The 25,745-nt window shown below is 44.1% G+C and overlaps 1 protein-coding gene across 3 annotated transcripts in view; it reads left to right on the forward strand.

The window, feature by feature from the left end:
* The window catches only part of garnl3 (GTPase activating Rap/RanGAP domain like 3), a 455,189-nt gene that overhangs the window by 313,786 nt on the left and 115,658 nt on the right, over nucleotides 1-25,745 (forward strand). For all 3 annotated transcript variants that reach the window (XM_068012410.1, XM_068012409.1, XM_068012411.1), the window contains exons 9-11: nucleotides 237-312; nucleotides 4,921-5,019; nucleotides 9,016-9,119. In XM_068012410.1, the coding sequence (XP_067868511.1) occupies nucleotides 237-312; nucleotides 4,921-5,019; nucleotides 9,016-9,119 (279 nt within the window). The remainder of the gene's footprint in view (nucleotides 1-236; nucleotides 313-4,920; nucleotides 5,020-9,015; nucleotides 9,120-25,745) is intronic.

Genomic DNA, 25,745 nt, shown 5'->3' on the forward strand with positions numbered 1-25,745 from the left:
ATGAGCTCATAGTTTGGAACATCCTCTCCGATAAATGACATGGTTACAAGCTGTAATGAATTAACTCAGGGTTTGTTTATCTTGATCTGTTTAAATTTCTCGGTTTAGAATCTTTTAAAGAAAACTATATTAAGTCATTTATCAGTCACAATTGTTAAGTTTCCTTCTATTTTAGTGCCATAAATATGAAATATTCTTTATTGCTGCACATTTCTAAACAGTTTTTGTCTGTTTAGGGGTCAGTGAATTTTAAATTTGGAGTTCTATATGCTAAAGATGGGCAACTGACAGACGATGAAATGTTTAGCAATGGTAAGTGTGTGTCTGTGCAAGTGTTTTAACTGCTTACATAATAACTCATGAGGGTTGAATTTCATTTTAACTGATCTTATTATTACAAGCTGCTTGTTGCTGCAGTGATTTTCCTTTGTCCCAGCTGGAGCTCCATTATAGAATCATAGGCTGACACAAATCAGAAGGAGGCCATTTGGTCCATCATGCCTGTACTGGCCCTTTGAAGGGACTATCCAATTAGTCTCACCACCCCCTGCTCTTTCCCATAGCAATGGGGACAAATTATCTGAGCTTCCGCCATCCATTGTGGGCCAGTTTCTGGGTGGGTGTGTGAGGTAAATGTGGCGGGGAAAGACTCCCTGTACTCTGTAACCATGTTGCCACCTTCAACATGGCCAGCGTATGTGGGCTGGAATATTAAAGTAAACGATAGTGATGTAAGTGATAGTGATGTAAGTAAGTGATCCAATCTATTTTTCATCATTAGCGACTCTAGGTGTCAGGAATGTCATTATGTTCGTTCCCTGGGAAACAAAAGTGAGGGCTTCAAAGCCAAGTGCAGTCGATCATGGATTTTTTTTTAAATTAAAAATTACGCACTTTATTTTTAAACCAGCATCATCAGATCCACTGTACTCTGAGAGGCGATTTCACTCCTCAAAACCCACAGCTGAGGCAAACACTCCAACACACAGGGTCTGAAAATATCCACATTTCTCCAATTCTGGCCCCCCCACCAGTTTTTATCTCTCCAGTATTGGCGGCCGTGCCTTCATCTGCCAAGGCCCTAAGCTCTGCAACCCCTCCCTAAACTTCTCCACCCCTCTTTTGTCCTTTAAGACACGCCTTAAAACTTAATATCTCCTTATTTGGTTCAGTATCAAATTTTGTTTCATAAAACTCCTGTGAAGCACCTTGGGACGTTTTATCGTGTTAAATGCGCTATATAAATATAAATTGTTGTTGTTGTTGAATTATCTCTGGCAGTGCACCATAATTATAATTGCTGTGAGCCTTGAGGAACAGCTGAGGTCAGGATTCCCACTGATTGGAAAATCTAGACAAATGGGTTCCTGCAAGCTTGTGATGATGAGGTTTAACTACATGATTCAATCATTTTATCAGAGCCTCTGATCTGTTCCCACATCATAGTTACTTAGTACTTTTCATTTTCTGATTACGTTCAGCAGACGATATGGGCAGTGTGGGCATGGAAAGCATTTTGTCACTAATCTGTAACTCACAAGGAAATAGGCTGGAAATGTGTTACGCACAAGTCAGTTGAGTTTGCACGACCAAAACTATTTTTACCAAGCCCACGACATCGGGGTGGGGGGGGTGGGGTGGCGGAAGATGGTTGCGGCAGAGGCCCACCACGGAGGCTGATGCCGGGAGGGTCCGGCCCTATCCTCCCGGCGGTAACGAGGCTCTGTGGTGGCCCCCCCTGCTGCTGGGCGATGGGAACTGAATTACAATATTTAGAAGAACGGGGTGAATAAATTTAAATGAACTTACCTTTAATCTCTGGGCCTACCATGATCCTCACTCCCACGCCTTTAATTCCCCGTCTGGGGAAAGCCGGCGTGACACTGGTGGGGAGGGGGGAGGAGTTAAGATTTTCAGTGCGGTGGGGGGCGGGGTCAAATATACACAATGGGTGTAGAGGATGGTGGGAAGGGGTGAACTTTAAACTTTATGCAGTGTGTTGGGGGGGAGGGGAGGTCAGATTTAAAAGGTTTTGAGGGGAGGTAAGGCAAATAGTTAATGTAATTGTTACTGGCACAAGAAATTTATTTGATAAATTTGGGGGTGGGGGTGTATCTTTAAAAATTTAAATACGTTGGCTGTCCTTTAAAAATGGCGCCAGTGCATGTGCACATGCAGCTGACAGCCGCCCCCTCCACATGATTTGGGGGGGTGGCGGGAGCAGCTTGCCCCGGCTATTTAAATGAGCCGCCGTGCGGGAGAACGCAGCACCTCTTCGGCACACGTGGGCCACTATTTTCTGAGCTTGCCACCGTGAGTGATGGCGGGCTCTTAAAATCCAGCCCTGTAGCTGCTGTTATCTGGCTTTAATGAGTCCTGCTCATTTCAGGGACCTCACAGGATGCAAAGAAAGAAGAACTGTAATAATGATGGAAATTTTCTGTGAAAACTGTGACCTCTGACACTAGTCCAAGTGGAGGCACATACTCTTGGAAATACACTTATACATGATCTGGTCAGTCCTTCTTTCCACCCAATCTAACCACCTCCCCTTGACATTCAATGGCATTACCATTACTGAATCCCCCACCATCAACATCCTAGGGGTTACCATTGACCAGAAATTGAACTGGAGCAGCCGCATAAATACCATGGCTACAAGGGCAGAAATTCTGCAGGGAATAACTCACCTCCTGCCTCTCCAGAGCCTGTCCACCATCTACAAGTCGCAAGTCAGGAGTGTGATGGAATACTCTTCACTTACCTGGATAAGTGCAGCTCCAACAACACTCAAAAAGCTCAACATCATCCAGGACAAAGCAGTCCTCTTGATCGGCACCCCATCCACCATTGACACACAGTGGCAGCAGTGTGTACCATCTACAAGATGCACTGTGGCAACTCACCAAGGCTCCTTCAACAGTGCCTTCCAAACCCTTGACCTCTATCATCTAGAAGGACAAGGGCAGCAGACATAGACACAAAGGGTGGCACAGTGGTGCAGTGGTTAGCACTGCAGCCTCACAGTTCCAGCGACCCGGGTTCAGTCCTCTGTGCGGAGTTTGCAAGTTCTCCCTGTGACCGTGTGGGTTTCCGCTGGGTGCTCTGGTTTCCTCCCACAGCCAAAGACTTGTATATTGATAGGTAAATTGGCCATTGTAAATTGCCCCTAGTGTAGGTAGGTGGTAGGAGAATGGTGAGGATGTAGTGGGGAATATGGGATTAATGTAGGATTAATATAAATGGGTGGTTGTTGGTTGGCACAGACTTGGTGGGCTGCAGGGCCTGTTTCAGTGCTGTATCTCTCTATAACTACATGGGAACACCACCACCTGCAAGTTCCCCTCCAAGTCTCACAAAATCCTGACTTGGAACTATATGGCTGTTCCTTCACTGTCACTAGGCCAAAATCCTGGAACTCCCTCAGAACAGCACTGTGGGTGTACCTACACCAGATGGACTGCAGTGATTCAAGAAGGCAGCTCACCACCACCTTCTCAAGGGCAATTAGGGATCAGCAATAAATGCTGGTCTTGCCAGTGACACCCACATCCCATGAATGAATAAAAATAAATTGCAGTGAGTGGTGGATCTAACCACACTTAAAATATAATATGTAGTATATCAAAGGTGCAATTAATATACATTTTTAATTCCTGGCAAGTTTGTATCTAATACATTCGGATTAATAGTAACTTTTTAGCCCAACTGAGATAAAAACACATTGTTCCGTACTGATACTACAGTGTGGATATTCAAGCTATGGTGTTTTAATTTCTGGAATGTTTTTTACTCATTATATGAGTTGGGCCCTGCCAGTGCACCTTGCTTATGGGTGGTGATATCTGGAAGGCCACAGACCTGGGGTACTGATCGTTATAAAGCCTGCTGACTAACTGTAGTGCTTGTAAGGATCAGTTCTAACTTTTGGGCCAATCTCACAATTTCCTTAACCCACTGTTTTGCTGCTGCCAATTCTGTCCCCCTCCTCCCCCATCTCCCAGCCCTCCCCCACCCCCCCATCTTTCACCCCTCCCAAATTCCTCAACACTGCCACTGATTTTCTGTGGCTCACACTGTCGCTTCAAATATGGCCTGTATCTTTTTGAGGAATGATGATTGGAGGTCATGTGTTGGCTAGTCACATGAGCTGACTGTGGGTGGGGAGGAAAATGCATGTATTTTCTCCCCCATTTTCTCTCCTGTAGTCTCCCTGTACTACGCTTGTTAGCCCCACAGATCGAGTGAGAGACCTGACTCTACAGATCTCTGTCCCAGCGTCAGTTTGTTATCAGCCCAAAAGCTTCCACGCTGCTCGGCCTGTTTAAAATCTTTGATCCCAACCTGGAAGTAAATAGGACTGGAAAATTGAATTCCCAACCTTTAGTTCAGAAAAGCCATCAAGCAGACTCAGTTCAAACTAAAAACTGTTCACAGTTTAAGCCTTTGCATTTCTGCTGCTGTTAAAAGTAAGCCTCATGAAAGTGGCACTTAAGGAAGTCACAGTTTGGCGCTATGACCAAAATGTTGTGAATCTCCGATTTCCCCCCCCCCCGCCTCCCTTTAGATGGGCAAGAGACTGCAATATAAATCACGTCACTTCACTAAGAAGAACCCCTGAAGGAGTAGGTCGCAAATCACAACTGCATGAGTTGTTGGGTCTCACAGGCTTTGTCACCTCATGGAGACCATTGCTAAACGTCCTGGTCACAGCCTTCCTTCCAGTTTATTTATGGAAGATCTGTGTAGCTGGGTTATTTACACAGTTAGTCAGAGAAGGAAATGGCTCAGGAAGGGAAAACACCACCAAATGGTTGAAATCTGTGTTCCCAGAATTGGGAGTCATTTTTGGCTTATTGAGGAATATTTCATGCAATGATGTTCTAATCCAGTGAGCACCCTCTTTTTTTTCTTTCACAGAAACTGGAAGTGAAAGTTTTCAAAAGTTTCTGAATCTAATGGGTGAGACAATTACATTGAAGGGCTGGATCGGCTACAGAGGAGGTCTTGACACCAAAAGTAAGAGCTGGGCTAAAGTTCAAAACAAAATAGGAAAGGGCATCTGAGGAAGCAACCAAACAGATTGTATTTGATATAACTGGTTCATTAAACAGTGCAGGGCATCGTTCCAAATACCAGATGCCTAAAAGGTCAGTTAAGCTAAACTGCTACTGTCAGTTTACACTCCTCTGGAACAAGATGGATATTTGGCTGAAAATATAACTTTGTATCTCTGGAATAAATAAACTCCCGTCCCCTTATTCCTGTGGATTTGTAGTCTATCTAGTTATTTGTGTATAAATTCTCTATCTTGTTGCTTGCTGTGGTTGACAATGTTTTCGGTAACCAGCCCTAACTCCACTTTCATTGATTGTCTTGGGCTTGGCAATGCAACATCTTCTTGAGACAGATCCCTGCCTTCATGTCCAATCAGAGGATATAGGGTTAAAACAAGGTTACCATTGTACTCAGCAATTTGTAGCATCATATACATTATTCATAATGAGCTAGAGCGCATCTGACTCTAATTGGTACAGACTGCACTATCTCCTCTGCAGCCTGCTCTCTATCTCATGAACACATATATGACCCATTTCTGTTGCTCAGTGTCACTCTTCCCAAATGCGCACACATTCATGCACACGTATGCACAAGCAGACTCATGCCCATTCAGTTTAATAAATGGAAGATCGGCATCTGATGAACGCACACGTGGAATAGTTTCGTCCATATATTTTTATTTATTTAAAGATACAGCACTGAAACAGGCCCTTCAGCCCACCGAGTCTGTGCTGACCAACAACCACCCATTTATACTAACCCTACAGTAATCCCGTATTCCCTACCACCTACCTACACTAGGGGAAATTTACTATGGCCAATTTACCTATCAGCTGCAAGTCTTTGGCTGTGGGAGGAAACCGGAGCACCTGGTGAAAACCCACGCGGTCACAGGGAAAACTTGCAAACTCCGCACAGGCAGTACCCAGAACCGAACCCAGGTCGCTGGAGCTGTGAGGCTGCGGTGCTAACCACTGCGCCCCTGTATACTCTATAAATAAATACAATAAATACGTACAAGTATACACTTTCATTCTCTCACATGTTTAAAATATATGCCCGGGTAATTTTATGAGGCTCCACCATTGATTCAGAGCCTCTCTGAATGTGACTGTGGATTGAAGTCAGGGCTATAACACCATATGCCTGATTTTCTTTCTCTATCTCTGTATCTTTCTCCCTCGGTCTTTGTCCCTCTCTTTCTTTTGTTCTCTCTGTCTCTCAGTTTCCCTCCCATAGCCTTCTCTCCCCAAGCTCATTTCCAACAGAGTCCCCTTCTGTTCTCTCAATTCAATTCCTTCTGAACTCCTGATCAGTTTGACGTTGCCTCCCATATCCGTACCCTCCTTTCTTACAGCCTACTGCCTGAAACTCTCTCGTCAAGTTTCCCCTACTCCCAAGGTAAAAGCCAAAGTCACAAGAGACATTCTGTCCTACACAACGTCATGCATGCACGGTCCTCACTGACCTAAATTGACTCCCAGTCCTCCAACACCTTTAGTTTAAAATGTGTTTAAATCCTTTCCTGGCCTTGCCCTTCCTTATGTCTGTATTACCTTCCAGGCCTACAACCCCTCGTCTTTTCCCTAAACTCTCCATTCCTTTGCCTCTGGCCTCTCATGAATCCCTTTGTGCACCAGCTGAGGACCGTGCCTTAGTTGACTTAAGGTGCCATTTTGTGGCATTCACTCCCTCAACCCCTTTTCATCTGATCCTTAAAACCCACCCTTTTAATATTTCCTTCTTTGCTTCAGTATCCATTTTCTGTTGGCATTTTTGTGAAGTGCTTTAGGTGGTTTTGTTATGTTAAGGGTGTTTTATAAATGCAGTAGCAGTAATAGTACTAGTGAACGCAGTAGTAGTACTGGTAGTAGAAGCAGCGTAATGGTAGTGGAAGTACTTCTTTGCAAATATAGGCATAAATCTGGGGTTCCACCTTTTTCCAGGCTGCATATTAGCCGGAATATTACGCCTCCCCAAAGAGCGGGAAGGTGACAGGTGTAAAATGGAGCGGGAGGCTTGGGGGGCCTTCCCTGACCTGCCCCCGCCACTGCCGCCACTTTACGCAGGGTGGCGCCAGGGTAAAATGGCCCGCCCACTCCAGGCCAATCAAGGCCCTTAAGTGGCCACCTAACAGCCCCAACCACCCCCAACATGCACCCCCCCCCCCACCACCACCCCGTTCCCCCCAGTCGACCACCCTTGCTTCGCCGGGGCCCGACTCATCACCCCCGGAGAGCAACAAAAACTTACCTTTGTTCCGGGGCTCCCCAACATCTTCTTTCCAATGGCTGGGTTGCAGTCCCAGCAGAGGCCACCACTCCCGGTGGCGCTGCTGGGACAGAGAGCTGCCAGCCCGCTGATTGGCCGGCAGCTCCATTAGGCGGGACTTCCTGCCTCAATGAGGTGGCAGTCCCGCCTCAGACCAATTAAAGGCCTGAGGATCAGATCCCAAGGCCAGGCGGAGATGGGTTTGCCACTGACTTTTCAGTCAGTGGATGTCTCCCGACCGCCAAGGGTAAAAGTCTAGCCATTGTCTCAGCTCTAGTGACTGGGTAAAGCAGAAGGTGAACTTGACAATATATGTTTTCTGTTCCTTAGAATACCTTTCAATGATCACATATCCATAGAGGGTGCTCACTGTGCCTAAGAAGCATGATGCATTTCTGATTAGAGTATGCCTTGGACTTTCAGATGATGCACATCCAAAATATTTTGTGACTTTGTCACTGTCAAATGTATCATCGCAGAATTTTTTTAACTACATGAAACAGTTCTCTTTAGATCAATCTCCAAGGTGTGTACTAAGGACGCTGTAGAAGGGATGTTTTCTCTGGAAACAGTGATGCAGTGGCCTACAGCATAGAACACTTGAGTAATTCCTCAGTGAATATGCCTTGATCATAATTTCTAGCAGTGTCGTCATGGGTATAGTGATCCTTGACTATGGAACAACTCTTGTCGTTACCTGTAAGTCTCTCACGACGACAAAATTCTTTCAAATGTTCCAAGGCTTGTAAGGCAGCTTATGCTGAAGAGGGTGTATAGTGCAGGCAGTCAGTGAAGTCCCAAAGCATTGTGCCATTGAATAGTCAGATGTAAGCTCAATCTGCTAACCCTCCTGGTCTCATCTAAGATAAGAGAGGGGGAGGTGCTGGGCAGAGGGAAAGTTCAGAGAGGCTTAGTTACCACAGGCTGTTCCCGCACACCTCCAGCAATTGGTTTGTTGGCCACAAACACAGAAGTCAGGTATCTTGGATGGCGGACTCCTGCCAATCCATGACTCATACATTGAATCACATGGCATTTACAACACAGAAACAGGCCATTCGGCCCATTGGGTCTATGTTGGTGTCTATGCTCCACGTGAGCATCTTCCCAACCCTCTTCTAACCCCATCGACAGGTACAATTTTAAGCCGATTTCAAAATACTAATAATGAATGTTTCTATCCGAGTACTAAGATTTAAATTGCTCGATTTCCGATGGCGCGAGTGAGTGACATGAGCCCTTTTCCATTCTTAATGCGTTTCATATATTGTGACATTCTTCGCGTTCTTAAAGACTGTATTTATTTGGTAAGAGTGAGGTTAACCGGAACATGCTGCAAGACTGATGATGTAAGAAATGGCAATCGAAGGTGTTTCCTTAAGTCACCTATTTTCGCTGAAGTTAGATTAAGCAGCTGTCTCTGCCAGCCTGTTGGAGTGGGGAATTTGGCTGCTGCGTTTGCCTGCAGAACGTTAAAAAGTCATTCATTCTGTGAACCACCTTGAGACATTTTTAACAGTGTAATAAGGTGCTGTATAAATAGAAATATGTCTGCCTGTCCTCTCTCCTTCATAAGATACTACCAGAACTTAGCTTGATGGGGCCTTAAGCATGCTCAGGCCTCATATATATCTTCGTAGTTATTTACAGTGCTGTATAAAAACAGCTTTCTACTTTTCACAGATGACACGACAGGAATACATTCCATATACACAGTATATCAAGGACACGAGATAATGTTTCATGTCTCCACAATGTTGCCGTACTCTAAAGAAAACAAACAACAGGTAAACTACTTTCGTCTTTGTGACTAAGCTTGTGACTGTTGAAAACACTTCTTGTGTTGTAAAGGTATGTATTGTGTGTCTCGAAGGGGCTTGTCAAACATGATGTCTTACAGACTGATAATTGAGGATCTGTCCTGCATTGTACCAAGTTGCCAAGCTGCTTTTCCACAGGGAAGGAGGAAGGGAGGAGAGTTTGGATCAGGAGATGCCAACAAACCTGCTGTATTACACACTCCAGCAGGGCTGCTGTGCTGCAAACTCCAGCAGGGCTGCTGTGCTGCAAACTCCAGCAGGGCTGCTGTGCTACACACTCCAGCAGGGCTGCTGTATTATACTCCCCAGCAGGGCTGCCGTGCTATAAACTCCAGGGCTGCTGTGTTACACTTCCCAGTAAGGCTGCCATGCTACACAGCTCAGTGGGGCTGCCATGATACGCACTCCAGCAGGGCTGCCGTGCTACAGACTCCAGCAGGGCTGCCGTGCTACATTCCCCAGCAGGGCTGCTGTGTTGCAAACATGATGTCTTACAGACTGATAATTGAAGATCTGTCCTGCATTGTACCAAGTTGCCAAGCTGCTTTTCCACAGGGAAGGAGGAGGGGAGGAGGGAGAGTTTGGATCAGGAGATGCCAACAAACCTGCTGTATTACACACTCCAGCAGGGGCTGCTGTGTTGCAAACTCCAGCAGGGCTGCCGTGCTACACTCCCCAGCAGGGCTGCCGTGCTACACTCCCCAGCAGGGTTGCCGTGCTACACTCCCCAGCAGGGCTGCCGTGCTACAAACCCCAGCAGGGCTGCCGTGCTACATTCCCCAGCAGGGCTGCTGTGTTACACACCCTAGCAGGGCTGCTGTGTTGCAAACTCCAGCAGGACTGCCGTGCTACGCTCCCCAGCAGGGCTGCTGTGTTGCAAACTCCAGTAGGGTTGCCGCGCTGCACTCCCCAGCAGGGCTGCTGTGCCACACTCTCCAGTGGGGTTGTCCCGCCACACTCTCCAGCAGGTGGCTTAAAAGCGACATAGTTGGAGATATTGAGCGTGCTGCTCTCAGTACAGCAGGAACATGGCCTGGTGTAGCCAGCAAGGCGGAAGCTGCAGCAAGGTGGCGCAGTGGTTAGCACCGTAGCCTCACAGCTCCAGCGACCCGGGTTCGATTCTGGGTACTGCCTGTGTGGAGTTTGCAAGTTCTCCCTGTGACCGTGTGGGTTTTCGCCAGGTGCTCCGGTTTCATCCCACAGCCAAAGACTTGCAGGTTGATAGGCCATTATAAATTCCCCCTAGTATAGGTAGGTGGTAGGGGAATTGAGGGAAGGTGGGGATGTGGTAGGAATATGGGATTAATGTAGGATTAGTATAAATGGGTGGTTGATGGTTGGCACAGACTTGGTGAGCCGAAGAGCCTGTTTTAGTGCTGTATCTCTAAATAAATAGATAAAACCTAGTTGTTTTACGTAGATCAGTCTGGGGACAGACCCACCGGCCGTCCATGTCTCCGTTATAAAGACGTCTGCAAACGCGACATGAAATCGTGTGACATTGATCACAAGTCGTGGGAGTCAGTTGCCAGCATTCGCCAGAGCTGGCGGGCAGCCATAAAGACAGGGCTAAATTGTGGCGAGTCGAAGAGACTTAGTAGTTGGCAGGAAAAAAGACAGAGGCGCAAGGGGAGAGCCAACTGTGCAACAGCCCCAACAAACAAATTTCTCTGCAGCACCTGTGGAAGAGCCTGTTACTCCAGAATTGGCCTTTATAGCCACTCCAGGCGCTGCTTCACAAACCACTGACCACCTCCAGGCGCGTATCCATTGTCTCTCGAGATAAGGAGGCCCAAAAGAGAAAGAAAGAGAAAGAGTCTGGGGAATAAAAAAGCCCATCAGTCTAATTATTTAAGTCTTAGTTTAATTTACAAAACTAGATATCAGAGGGGAGGTGAATACCTGGCTATTGGATAAGAGGAATGTCTTAGAATATAACAGTAATGGATCTACCCCTAACCTATACTGTTTCACTGTGTAGATGATGCATTGTTTAAGAAAGCTAGTACGAGCTAAATGATTCCAAAATTCAGCCATTTCTTTGCTAGAAATACCACAATTGGGAAGAAGCTAACTTAAACAAGGATTTGACATTTGCCTGATTTCAAAAGGTCTGCAGCAGAATTTGCTAGTGTACGATGGGTATGTGCCCAAAGCAGATTGTTCAGCAGACAAACCATAAGCTTAGTCTCACTCTGGCTGCCTGCTGCCTACCTTAAACCCTTTGCTACAACCTCTGATTGCAAAGCAAGTGGCATCAGGAGTGTTTACTGTGCACCATGACTCGTGTACCTAATGGTTTCAAAGTAGGAGAAAAATATTTTCTAAAGCTTCAAAATCACTGTGCATGCGCATACCTTGAAGCCATCTACAAAAGTCTGTGTAAATATTTCTTCACGCACTTTAATCCATTAGATACAACAGCCATGACACCGATACAAACTGAATGGCAGAATTTTAAAGGGGGTACAGGAACAGAGAGACTGGAGGTTCACAAACACAAATATTTGCAAGTGACATTACAAGGCTTTCTTTTAAAAAGCCTACAGGATCCTGGGCTTTATAAATAGAGGCATAGAGTCCGAAAACAAGGAAGTTATGCTAAACCTTTATAAAACATTGGTTAGCTCTTAGCTGGAGGATTGTGTTCAATTCTGGGCACCAGGCTTTCGGAAGGATTTCAAGACCTTCGAGAGGGTGCGGAAGAGATTTACTAGCATGTGCCAGTGATGAGGGACTTCAATTACATCTAGAGACTATAGAAGCTGGGATTGTTCTCCTTAGAGCAGAGAAGATTAAGGGGAGACTTAATAGCCGTGCTCAAAATTGTAAAGGATCAAAGAAAATTACTTGCCTTTAAATAGCGCCTTTCTTGACCTCAGGGCATCCCAAAGTACTTCATAGCCAATGAAATACTTCCAAAGTGTAACCACTGTTGTAGTGTAGGAAACACTGTAGAAACCCAACCTGTGCGCTGCAAGCTCCCACAAACAGCAATATGATAATGATCAGATAATCTGTTTTTAAGATGTTGATTGAGGGTTAAATATTGGCCAGGACACTGGGGAGAACCCCCCCCCCCCGCCCCACCTCTTCAAAATAGTGGCTTCGGATCTTTTACGTCCACATGAGAGGGCGGACGGTGTCTCAGTTGAACGTCTCATCCAAAAGACAGCACCCATGACAGTGCAGCACTCGCTCAGTACTGCACTGGAGTGTCAGCCTTGATTTTTGTACTCAAGTCTCTGGGGTAGGCCTTGAATGCACAACTTTCTGACTCAGGTGAGAGTGCTACCAACTGGGCCACGGTTTATATTAGAGGTGAGTGGGTTGGGCTGCCCTTTGCTAGGCCATGCTTTTAACAGCATCATAAAGATTCATACACAATCTGCCCAGCCTTTCCTTGTATATTCAATAGCACTTCTGCTGACCAGGATATGCCCAGTTATTCCCTGTAACTCTACACTTTTGACGTTACTGATAGCCTGCTGTAGTTTGATATGCTGTAGAGAATCTGAGCATGAAAAACGTCTTGCGTTTCCTTCTGGTGGATGTTAATTTGTGCGTGTGTTCAAAAAATTGTATTTGTGGTGTCAAATACCTAAAAATGAAGGCTAACTCATTGGCATGCTGCTCAATCAAGTTGTATTTAGGAATGTATTGGCTGGCAAATTCAATGCTTTATCCATACTTAAGGGATCTTGAAAATGATGCCCTGAGGCTGCCGCATTCTTCAGCAACAGTCGAGCGCCACCCGGGTCACAAGTAATCCATATTAAAATTGAAGCCTTTCATAATGCTCACAGAGCAATGTTTAAGATATTATTTCACCAATGCAAATGGAATAACCTGAAGGGACCAACACTGTTCCGTTTTTCTTCCCATTTGTGTGCTGATTGCAGCTCACTCGTCCGTGTCACGTCAGTGTGCTCATGGAAAGAGGTGTAGAGTCTGGGTCCCCGGAGACAATCCTCTCTGAATTAATACAACACTGCAGTGTGGAACTGCTCGATATATTTACAAGAAAAGTCCACAGTTCCAACCTGTGTTTCATTTGATTGAATAAGTGACATGATCGGGTTTTTAATTTCCTCATGGAACAAATAGAGGCAAGTAAATCGTAACACATAAACATTTTATTATAGAAATATATTCTGGAATATGGGCTGGATTTTTGTTTTGGGATCAGGACCCCGACATCGGGATCAAATGTGGGTCCCAATCCCGCACCATGTCGGAAATAATCATCTGACACAATTTTCAAAGGTGTGGTCAATTAATGGCCAGAGGGCATACTCGTCATCCAATTAGGGATGGCAGACAGACTCTGGAAACTGGAGAGCCAATAGGAGGCGCTCCAGTACTGAAGGAGCTGCAGCCTGCCGATGCAGGTAAGGAAGAGAGAGGGTGCCTCAAGGTGGAGGGTTTTGCAAACTTTTTAAAAAGACATGGCCACAGCTGCTGGACCACCATTGAGGAGGGAGAATCGCTCCACAGTGTGGTCTGCGGCCATTGCTGTGGCCATGTAGTAATGGCGGCTGTTGGGGGGCGTTGGTCCTCAAATCGATCCTGGAGCGCAGGGTTCCCAGTCTGCCACCGGGAGGCTGCCTCTAGACATCTGCCGGGCTCCGGACGCCGTGGGGGACACGCAGGGCTACCTCTGATTATCGACCTTAATAGGCCTTTTTTAAAAATTCATTCATGGGATGTGGGCGTCGCTGGCCAGGCCAGCATTTATTGCCCATCCCTAATTGCCCTAAATGAGTGGCTTGCTAGGCCATTTCAGAGTCAACCACATTGCTGTGGGTCTGGAGTCACATGTAGACCAGACCAGGTAAGGACAGCAGATTTCCTTCCCGAAAGGACATTAGTGAACCAGATGGGTTTTTACAACAATTGGCAATGGTTTCATGGCCATCATTAGACTAGCTTTTTAATTCCAGATTTATTAATTGAATTCAAATTCCACCTTCTGCTGTGGTGGGATTTGAACCCATGTCCCCAGAGCAATACCCTGGGTCTCTGGGTTATTAGTCCAGTGACAATACCACTACGCCACCCCCTCATTAATCAGCTACTTCCAGCTTGTAGCCATCACCCCATTCAACCTGCCTCCTTCAAAATTGTCCCGGAAGCTGAAAGGTGTCAGAAAACTGGCACGCCAGTTGTGCTGGGAATTCCCAGGCTGGTCCGCCTCCAGAGGGCTTCCAAAATCCAGCCCTATATGTGCAGATGTCATTAGTATGATCTACAATGCACTGCCCGAAAGGAGATTCAATAGTAACTTTCAAAAGGGAATTAGTTATATACTTGAAAAGGTAAAAGAAAATTGCAGGGCTATAGGGAAAGAGCAAGGGATTAGGACTAATTGGATAGCTCTTTCAAAGCGCTGGCAGAGGCATGATAGGCTGAATGGCCTCGTCCTGTGCTCCATGATTCTGTGATTTGATGATAATGGGGATAAAAGGATAGGAGTGAGTTAAAAGGTGTACAGAGTCACCAGGATTTAGATGATTGAATCGTAGAGGTTGTTATTGTAGCCATAGTCCCAAAAGACCATAGGCATCTCTCTCATTTGAGAGAGACAGTTGGTGATGTAGAGCTTGAGGGTCACTGCTCCACAAGCGTGGGGTAAGGTGAGGAGGCAGGCCTCCTTGAGTCGTAGAGGTAAGTAAGTTCCACATCCCCTTTCCCATCACTGCTGCAGCTGGTAAAATCCTGGAGCAAAGTGCTGCTAATGCAGCACCGAGGGCTGATTTCCGAATTGAGTGCTCCCTGTGTGGAGTGGTGCTCACAAAGCAGAGCTGGTCTGGACATATTGGACGCACTTTTCCATCCACTAATTTAAATCGATGAAAAATCAAGGTCTCTCAGTTCCCTATTCGTGTGCAAGCAACATGACAGATAAATGTGATCGATAACAAGGCAAAGAATGAATGGAAGGATTCAGTTCATGTCATTAACGATAACAGGGAGGCTCAAGTTCTTTGTAGCCATTACATGCTCCCTGAAATAAGGAAGCTGACTTGAAGATTGTTCCTTGCTGCATCTACTTGTCTATATTACACACAGTCACAGCTTTTTGTGGGGATTGTTCTCCACTCCATAGCGATTGGGATTGTATTAGAGTAAAGGGTAAGGAGGGGGAAGAATTTCTGAAATGTATTCAGAGAACTTTCTTGACCAATATGCTCTTGGTCCAAAAAGGAAAGAGACATTGCTGAGGAATGAGGTGGGCCAAGTGGACCAAGTGTCTGTGGAGAATACATAGGGAAGAGTGATCATCATATCATAAGGTTTAGATTAGTAATGGAGAAGAGCAAGGAACAATCTAAAATAGAACTTCTATATTGGAAGAGGGCTAACTTCAATGGGATGAGAAGACGTCTAGCCTGGGTAAAATAGAACCAATATCTGACAGGAAAAACTGTAATGGAACAATGGATGATCTTTAAGCAGGAGATCCTTCAGACTAGGTATATTTCAACAAGGGCAAAGGGTAGAGGAACCAAAGCCAGGATTCCTTGGATGACGAAGGAGATAGAGGATATGATGAAACAAAAAAAGAGAGTGCATGATGCATGTCGGATAAATTCTTCAAGCGAGAACCAGGCCAAATACAATAAGTTGAGAAGGGAAGTGAAGAGGAAAATAAGACTGGCAAAGAGAGAATATGAGAATAGAATGGCAGGCAGCATAAGAGGAAACCCAAAAATTTTCTACTGGCATTTAAGTAGTAAGCCCGTAGTAAGAGGTGGGATGGGGCCTATTAGGGACAAAGAGGGTGATATATGCTTAGAGGCACAAGGCAAGACTAGAATACTTAATGAGTACTTTGTATCGGTGTTTACTAAGGAAGAGGATGCTGACAAAATATGGGTAGAAGCAGAGATGGTAGAGGTAATGGATGGGGTGAAAACTGAGAGGCAGGAGGTACTGGAAAGGCTGGCTATGCTTAGAGTGGATAAGTCACCTGGTCCAGATGGCTTGCATCACAGGTTGCTAAAGGAAGTGGAAGTGGAGATAGCAGAAAGGCTTGCCATAATCTTCCAATCTTCCCTAGATATTGGGACGGTGCCAGAGGATTGGAGAATGGCGAATGTGACACGCTTATTCAAGAAAGGGTGTAGAGCCAGTCCTAGTCATGACAGGCCAGTCAGTTTAACATCAGTGGTGGGTAAGGTTATAAAAACAACACTCAGAGGAAAAAACTAACAGGCACTTGGAGAGGTTTGAGTTAATTAAGGAGAGCCAGCACAGATTTGTTAAAGGAGAACGTGCTTGACTAATCTAATTGAATTTTTTGATGAAGTTAACAGAGATGGTTGATGCAAAGGATGCTGTTAATTTAGATTTTAAGAAAGCATTTGACAAAGTTCCACCTAAAAGGCTGGTTAACAAAATTGAGGCTCATAGAATAGAAGGGCCAGTGTCCAACTAGATAAAAAAAAATTGACTTATGGACAGAAAGCAGCAAATTGTGGTAAATGGTTATTTTTCTGACTGGAGGATGGTAGACAGTGGTGTTACCCAAGGGTCAGTGTTAGGACCACTGCTTTTTTGACATATATAGATGACTTGGATATTAGAAAAAATTTGCTGATGATACCGAACTTGGAGGTGTGGCAAACAGTAAACATGATACAAATGGACTGCAACAGGACTTAGATTGGCTAGCAGAATGGGCAGACAAGTGAAAAGTGGAATTTAATTCTTAGAAGTTTGAGAGGATGTATTTTGGCAGAAGGGATGGGAAAGGACATATAAACTTAATGGCACTGTTCCATATAGTGTGCAGTGACAGAGAGATCTGGGGGTGGCATTTGCATAGATCTTTGAAGGTGGCAGGTCATATGGAGAGAGTGGTCAACAAAACATATGGGATCTTGGGCTTCATAAGCAGAGGTGTTGAGTACAAATCAGGGAAGTTATACTGAACTTTACAAAGCTCTGGTTCGGTCCAAACTAGAGTATTGCATCCAGTTGTCCTCACCATACTTTAGGAATGATGTGAGGGTCCTTGAGAGGGAGTAAAGGAGATTTAGCGGAATGATTCCAAGGATGAGGGATTTTAGCGACAAGGTTAGGTTGGAGAAGTGGGGGCTGTTCATTTTGGAACAAAAGGAATGAGGTGAGATTTGATAGAGGTGTACAAGTTTCTGACAGGTTTGGATAGGGTAGACAAAGAAAAACTGTCCCCATTAGCTAATGATACAAGGAATGGGGAACGCAGACTTAAGGTTTTAGGGAAGAGATGCAGAGGGGATGTGAGGAAAATTTTTTTTATGCATTAATAGTAATGATCTGGAACTCGCTACCCATGAGGGTGGTGAAAGCAGAGATAATCAATGACTTCAAAAGGAAATACCTGAAGGAAATAAACTTGCAGGACTTTGGGGATAAAGCGGGGGTATGCAACTGACTGGATTGCTTTACGGAGAGCTGGCATGGACCCGATGGGCCAAATGGCCTCCTTCGGTGCTGTAAATAACTCTGACTTGTAATGTCTGTCACTCCCTGAGCTCCAGGTCCTTGAGGCACAGTGACATTATTGCTGGTATATTAATAAATAACTTGCAGCTTGTTATGAGTGATCTCTCTAGTAGATTTTGTCCTTTATCTTTTCCTTTTCTTGTGTGTATGACCCGGGTTCTACTGAGACTGTCTTACAGTAATTAAATCAGGGCAATTTAATCGATTTAATTTAAACAAACTTGTTGATTGGTAACAACAGCATTTGTGTCATTTTAGGCATCAGCTCTGTAAACTGATATGCTTAATTGCTTAGAAACTAAAACAAACTGTTAAACTCCTAGCAGTGATGGACACATTGACAATGCTAAATATCTGCTGCAACCCTCCAGATGCTGGAATGTTAACCCAGCTTTCTTTTTCAATGTTGACTGACCTAGTCTGTTTCAGAATTTTCCACTCTTTCACTTTATTTTAAATGGGAGTGGAGGAGAAGTTGGTGGTGGGAAGAAGTAATTTTATAATTAACTTTCTCAATATACTTTGGAAAATTATTTTCTGTACATTTCTGAAGCTGAGCTTTACAAAGTTGAGTTGGCAACATTCAGATTGGCTTTGAAATGAGCGCATGGATTAGCTTGATGCACACGAGTGCAATTCCTTCCTGCGCTATTTTGTCATGCCATCTGTGATACTATGCTTGAAATGAACTTCAGTGAAACAGCAGTCTTCCTGTAGTCATTTTTTAAAATTTTACTGTCGAGATGCACCTGCTGTCTTGTTACCTGCACACATAACAAACACGGATGTATTGGTAACCACATCAAGAGGAGTATTACAAAAGAAGGTAGCAGGTCACTCAATGGTGTCTGGTTTAGTTTCTCTGTTTATGCTTTGTCGGAGTAAACAGCTCCCCCTTTCTCCATGATGTTGGAAGAGACCACCCAGTGATTTGAAACAGGAAGGACGCCCAAGCCCCTCTAGACTTCTTCCCAGTGGTGCCGCACATGGAACTTGGTGGTGTCGTGAAGAGAAAGAATTTGATACAGAAATGTGGTGGAAACAGATTCAGTAGTAGCTTTCAATACAGAACTGGATCTTTGCTTGAAGGAGAAAAAAAAATTGCAGGGATAGGGGGAAGGAGCAGGGAGAGTGATTGGCTAATTGAATGGCTCTTCAAAAGTGCCAGCACAGACTTAATGGACTGAATGGCCTCCTTCTGTGCTGTATGGTTCCATGCTTCTTTAAAATGTTTGCTCCCCAGAACCCCCTGACTGGTAGTTTCAAAGCATAAAGCACACAAGAGGCCTAGGAGACACCAGTAAGCTTTTCTAGATGACTGCCTTTTGTTACTCTAAGGGTCATTAGCTAGTTCGAATAAACACCCTTCTTTAATTCATTTCTCTTGTAGTACTTTTTACAAAGTTAAAAGAATATGCTTCCTATGTTGGTATGTCTTGCTGCAGTAAGAACTTTTCCAGCTTGCTATACTTGGCAACATAATATGGAAATGTTCGTAGTAAACTGTGGAGTTATTGGGTCACAGGATAGAAATATGGGAATGAGTTTTGATCATGTTAGATAAGAGAGAGTTTATATTCATTTACATTGTTTAATTCACAAATTATGCAAATATCACAAGAAGAAAATGATTTCCAAAGGCTCAAAGAGACAAATTAAGTATGATAATTGCTTTGCAGTTTATGCTTCTTCTCCACTTTCCTAATTACATTGCACTTTTTACAACTGACGATGTATTTATGTTAGCTGTTTTGGCAGTGCGATTCTGATTCTTACCATCATCATTAGCACTTGGATCATTAAAGACTTTCAGGAAAACATGTCAGAATTCTCATTGGATCTGGAGTTGAAGTATGAGCCCAATTGAATCAGAGTGATTTAATCCCATTGGCGCTGAAGTGATGTTGTGTCTGACTTTCTGCAATTGCATAAATTTCGAACAAGGCAGCAGCTAATTGACCCATTTTGTTTTAATTGAAGCTTTCAGCCTGCACAGTTTTCAGAAAAAAATGTGACTGATGCTTTCATGACATTTTAACCTCCTTCTCAATTGATCATGAGTTATAAAATGCCCACTGTACCCAGAATTTATGGGAGGAAGGTTAAGTACTAACTTGTCCCAGCTGGGTTTATGCATAGACTTTATCTGTAGTGGGCTCCCCCAGAGGCTCAGCAAGTTTGTCCATTAAGTGCGAGTTGCTGAGCCATACAGACTAGGAAGGCACCCTGGGGTGATCCCACAATCTGACATTCCCAGCAGGGAGCATTCATTGGGAGAGCATCTCAATAAATAACAAGCTGTTCACTCACAGTGCGCTGAGATGTAATCTCTGGGAATGCTGAATCCTGCTGGGGACCTGATCATGGAGTCACCACCTGGCTTCCATTGTGGGTCTCTGCTGAGTCAGCTAAGCTCAGCTGGGACAGCGGCAAGTTTTGCGTTTACATACAGTATTGTCACATATCCATGTTTCCCTAATCTATGGTTAGGGACGAGGAAACAGTGAAATTTTGCTATTAACTCTTAATTAAATCAAGTCAATGAGATACTAAAACACAACCCTTTCCATGCAGTATATATGAAGTACAGGAAATAGTGACAACATAGCTCTCATGCCAGGGAGATCGAAAGGATGTCATCATTGATGGCTTACGCTAGCCTCAGCAAGATTAGAAAAGTGCCCAAGGAGCCCCAGTGTCTTGTGTTCTATATGCATAATTACATCCAAAAGTAATGCCATTTTGTCACCATATTCTCAGTTAAGCAAGCCTGTGCAATCAGATCTCGTTACTAACTAATGAGAAACTATGAGTATCAGTTATGGCCTTGCACTTTATCTCCTTCCAACACATCCATAATGCAGGCCTATTCATCCCACATCATCTCCCTACAACTGAGGGATTTATTATATCTTCTTGTGGATGGTTAATGAGGTTGTGTCTCCAGTGGTTTCAGGCCTGGCTCTGCATCGATGTTACAGATTAAGTACTTAGATGTGGATATATATTTTTTGAATAAAGATATGGTTCTTCAACCTAGTACACCTATTCTTACAGTAAGGGCACTACCATTGTCCTCAATATCTGCCAACTTGCAGAGGGGCAAACCAAGCACACCTTTGCTTCTGGTGTCTGTTCAAGTCACCCTGCTGGAGGTGCAAGTGTATGGACATGGGATTAGATTCAGTTGTGACTCCCTTACAATTAAATAGCATACTGTAACTCTAAGGGGTATGTTATATGTAAGACAGGTGCCCTTATCAGAAGTTTGGGAATGGGTATCATTGTACCCTCGTCGTGGCTGCATCATTTCCTGTCCACCAACAGTCATGCCAACAGTGAAGTGGGTGTGCTGGTCTCCTCACCTGCATTTCCACTATATGCTTCTATTAGGTGAATCTACTGGCTCGGAGTGATAACCATAACATTTAGCCCCATTGTCAGAGTTCTCAAGTGAATCATGGTCAGTGAGATATCAGAGAGCTGCCGGTACCTGTGAAATGGTACACCAGCAATGAACCAACTCCAGGAGGGCACCGGACAAAATAGTTAAGAAGCTACGTCTATATAATACAAGTCAAACTAACTAAGAATATTATCAAAAGAGAAATATTCAACCTCCCCATCAGAGTCCGTGCCTATTAACAATTGAGATAAACAAAAGTAACAGATATTTTATGGGTAGGTGGAAAGAGCGGGTCCCTTGCAATTGGAGAAAACTGGGGGTTAGTGGGTGGAGAAATTCAGAGTCCTGCACTGAGGAGAGAGGGAGAGAGAGATTGCTGGGAGAGAGTTTGCGGGTGGACAGAAGAGATTGTTGGAGGGAGAGGTTGGGGCAGCAGGTTTGCTCGAAGTGTGGGGTGGGGCGGGGCACTCCTGCAGCTCCAGGCCATAAGCAGTGCTGGAAAAACATTTACCTGCTGGATCTGATAGCTCCTGCTTCCCTTTAGCTGCCGGGTTTCCTGAGCCCCGGAAAAACCAGCCCACAACCATCACATTCGAATGGCTTCCAAAATCCGAGGAACAGAGCCTCCTTAACGTATTTTATTGACAGTCCCGCCTCACCACAGCGGGTTACTCAGAACCCCCAAGCCTGCCACGATTAAACTGGAGGTAGGTATTTTACTGCCAGATTGGGGTCAGTTTTCACATTTTTACCAAATTAACACCCCTCACCCTCACCCCAACCCTCTCCCACCCATTGTGGGGGAATTAAAATGACTGCATTTCAGTGACTGCTGTAACTAGGTCGATGATTTCATTGTATAAGGGCTGTGCTACTTACAAATCTGTCAATCTATCAATAACTACTATATTACACCTATGAATGTAGAAAGGGGAAAAAAATGGATGTTTAGCCAAAGAAGGAAATATTACGGAGATTGAGCAACAGTTTGTTTCAATAAATGGGCTTTAAGGAGAGACTTAAATATGGAGAGGGGGTGGAGTGGTTTCGGGATGGAACTTAAGAAAGCGGGGCAGGGACAGCTGCCCAATGGTGGTGTTGTGTTTATGCTGGGTTGCTGGATATATTATGTATATCTGATTTATCTCAGAGCAATGCAGATATCACACTTGTATTAAATCACCAACTGGTTTATTTACAGCACTTTAAAATATATCGGTTCTTACAAGATCTCAGGGCAATGTCTTCTCAGAGCAGTCAGTATATTTTCTGCAGAAGATCCTTGTTCTGTCTTTTAGTTTCAGTTTTAACTCTTAAGCTCCACCCATGGGCTTAAGCAATCTAACACAGTGAACACAGATAAATGAACAGACTAATACAATCAAACCCAGATCAATCAAACACTACAGGTGGAAAAAGGGGGTTGGGGGGACGGGGATGGAGACACGAGTTGGAGTCAGAGGAATGGAGAATTTGGAGGGGCTGGGTTGCAGTATTGGAAAACATTTATAGAGATAGGGTGGGGTTGGGGGCAAGGAGAAATTTAAACAAAGATGAGAATTTTGAACTTGAGGCACAGGGGACCTGAGAGCAATGAGAAGTGAGAACAAGGGTGATGGGCAAACAGGACTTAGTGTGTGATAAGATATGGCCAGTCGAGTTTTGATGAGCCAAAGTTTGCATTTGGGTGATTGGACGGGAGAGCAATAGTCGAGTCTGGAGGTAACAATGGCATGAATGAGGTTACGAGCAGCAATTGGGGTAATATAGGGGCAGATGTAAGTGATGTTAAGGAGGCGAAATTGGGCATCATTTATGATGAAAAGGATATGAGATTGGAACACCAGTTTGGGGTTGAATAGGATAATGAGGTTGAGCACAGTTTGGTTCAACTTGAGTCTGGGCTGGGGAAGGGCATAGAGTGAGGAAGAAGCACACAAAAGTTTGTTACTGGGCTAAAGATAATAGTTTTGGTTCTCTGAACAATTAACTGGAGGAAATGGCTGCTTGTCCAATACTGGATGGTGGACAACAGTCTGATCACACAATATTTTTCCATGGACACAGCTATCTTACCACTGTGGCCATTTCATTTTCATATTGCTGACAGAATCAGCTAATTATTCAACTGCTAGTGTGGTTGGTTTTACGTGTCTTAATCTGTTAAATTAGAAGCACTAACCCTCAACTGCAGATATGAATGCAATTACAGGCAGGCATATTAGTTACAGGTAGGACAAGAAAGGAAGCACTTTAATTGATGTCCACAAAATAACATTAGCAAAAACACTTAAATAATGAAGAATTTCAAATGTGTATCTTTACTAATCCATTGCATGGGACATATAATTAGATACTGCACGGAGACACCCATTTAATATTTGACCCCAGGCTTTTCAACTGAAGTTCAATCTTGGCGCTAAGTTTAATTAAAATGTTGATTGTTAATTATAACCTTTCCCCCCAGCACACTTTTACAAATTCAGAGCTTTGAAGAACATTGTACTTCAAAGGATCTGTCAGATCTGAGCAATTAAAAAAAAAGTGCCCCCAAAAGCAGAGAGGAAAAATACGATTCTACTGAGTTGTTTTTAAAACACGACTTTTTTGGAAAACCTTTTTTCTGATTGCAAATGCAGTCAAATGGTATGACTGGATATTGAAACTCACATATGTGTCATCTGTGTGCTTGTGCTTTAACACTCCCCAGACCTTTGTTGAATGTTTTTGATCAAGACAGTCACTCTTTAAGATATTGATTTACAGTCAGTTCCGATGAAGGATGTATATCCAACATTTGAACCATTGTTTCTGTTTAAAGATGCTGATGGACTCCGAGTATTTCTAGAATTTTCAGTTTTTCTTTCAGATTTCTACCATGATCAATTTATGTCATTATTTTTGATTGTTATTTTCCATTGGTTTTCCTCAGGGAGTCTCCCATTTTGTCCAACATATTGCCAGTAATTTGTTTAACTGGATCCCTCACTTTTGACAGTTGCCGATCGTATCTGACCTTTTTTCTTACATGCAGTTGTCATTGCTATTCTATTACTATCCCCCTCATTATTTTGTCTGGAAAACTGACAGTGTCAATAAGAGCCATCTTCAACATATATATTTGCCAAAAAATACAGACAAGGGACTAGACTTTTAATTTCCTATATCGCGTAGTTTTGTCAAACAGGCTGTGATGTCTCCCTTATCTAGAATATTAAATGGTTGGACCATTAGTTTTCACACCATGTCAGGATATTTGTGGGGTGGGGGGGGGGTTTCTGGGGGATGAGGATTTTTCTCCACTACAGAATTTTTCTTTGTGCGCCATTTTCAATCATCAGTGCACGCCCTTTGGGTGGCTGACATTCTTGATTTTTGAAGGAGTGACTGTCCGAGCATTTTGATGACTCTTTATTTTAGCTGTTTCTCTTGTTCCATAAAAGTGTTTGTTTGGCCTGATATATTGCTTCATGGAAAGAAACATTTCCCTTTCAGTGGCGGCTCCTTTGCTTTCGTCACCGCTTTCTGCTCTTCATTATTGTTACAACCGGGTGAGGAAGGGGTCTCAGGCTCCCCTCTTGCCCCTTTCCCGGTTTGGCCGTAACAGGGTTTATCGTTTAAAACAGTGATTTTAGCTTACCCCCTCAGTGAGCCTTTGCTCACTGCACTCTAATTGTAATCGCACATGAACCAATCAGACAGATTTTCTTAGGTTTAAACAAGAAAGATGTAAGTTTATTAGCCTTATCACTCTAAACCGGTTAAAATTACTAAAATACGCGACACGACCATGCTTGAATGCATACGAGTGCAGAGGGGGAGAAAGAATTGCGGGGGAAGTAGAGTTTGTAATAAATGGAATTCAGTTACTGGGTGGTAATGTCCTCGATACAATGTCCTCAACTGAAGTTAAGGTCTTGGAGTCCTCACTGGGCTTCAGTGCACAATTTCAAGCTTGCTTCTCTGGTACCAGAAGGCCGAAGAGAGGCTTTGTCTGTAGTCTTGAAGTGTAGAAGTTGCCAGCATGGTTTTCTTGGAACTTTGCTGGAGAGAGAGACAGCGAAAGAGAGAGAGACCTTCCTTCTGCCATCCAGTGGCAGTCTTTCTCCTTTCTGTTTGAATTGCAGTCTGTTTCCTTTCTGTGAGGCACAATTGAAAAAAGCCCCAGTCGTACCAGCAGGTAGGTCATGTGACCATCTCTTTGTTTGAAACAGCAGCTTCTTGGAGGGTTGTTGGATTTCAACGCTTTCCTGACACACTCGGTGGGGGATGGAGTTCTGGCTCTTACACAGACAAAGGATGTTGCTTATCATGATTGCCCAGACAAATCTTGTTAATTGAATCAGTGAGCACTCCCATTGTGTCTCTATTCAACTGTCTCTCAGAATGCAAATGTGCAACCATGTTTTCAGCCACTCAGCTCTGCTTTTTTTGAAACAAGTTCTTTGCAATGTTAAGTAGTGTCCCATATGAGAAAAATTAATACCTTTCCATTTAGCAGGTGTGATTTCCATTACATTATCAACACAGTCATGGCGATATTCATTTGCGTAGATCAGGTAATGCAATCCTGCTTGTCATGGGTGATACATTTGGATACCTTTTTGCTGTGGTGATACCAGTGGCTCCCATCATCCTGGTCTCGCCTAGCCAACGGCAATGCCAAAGTGGATTAGCTAAGCCTACAGCGAAAA

This window comes from Heterodontus francisci, chromosome 32, assembly GCF_036365525.1.
Source record: "Heterodontus francisci isolate sHetFra1 chromosome 32, sHetFra1.hap1, whole genome shotgun sequence".
In the NCBI taxonomy this organism is placed as follows: Eukaryota; Metazoa; Chordata; class Chondrichthyes; order Heterodontiformes; family Heterodontidae; genus Heterodontus; species Heterodontus francisci.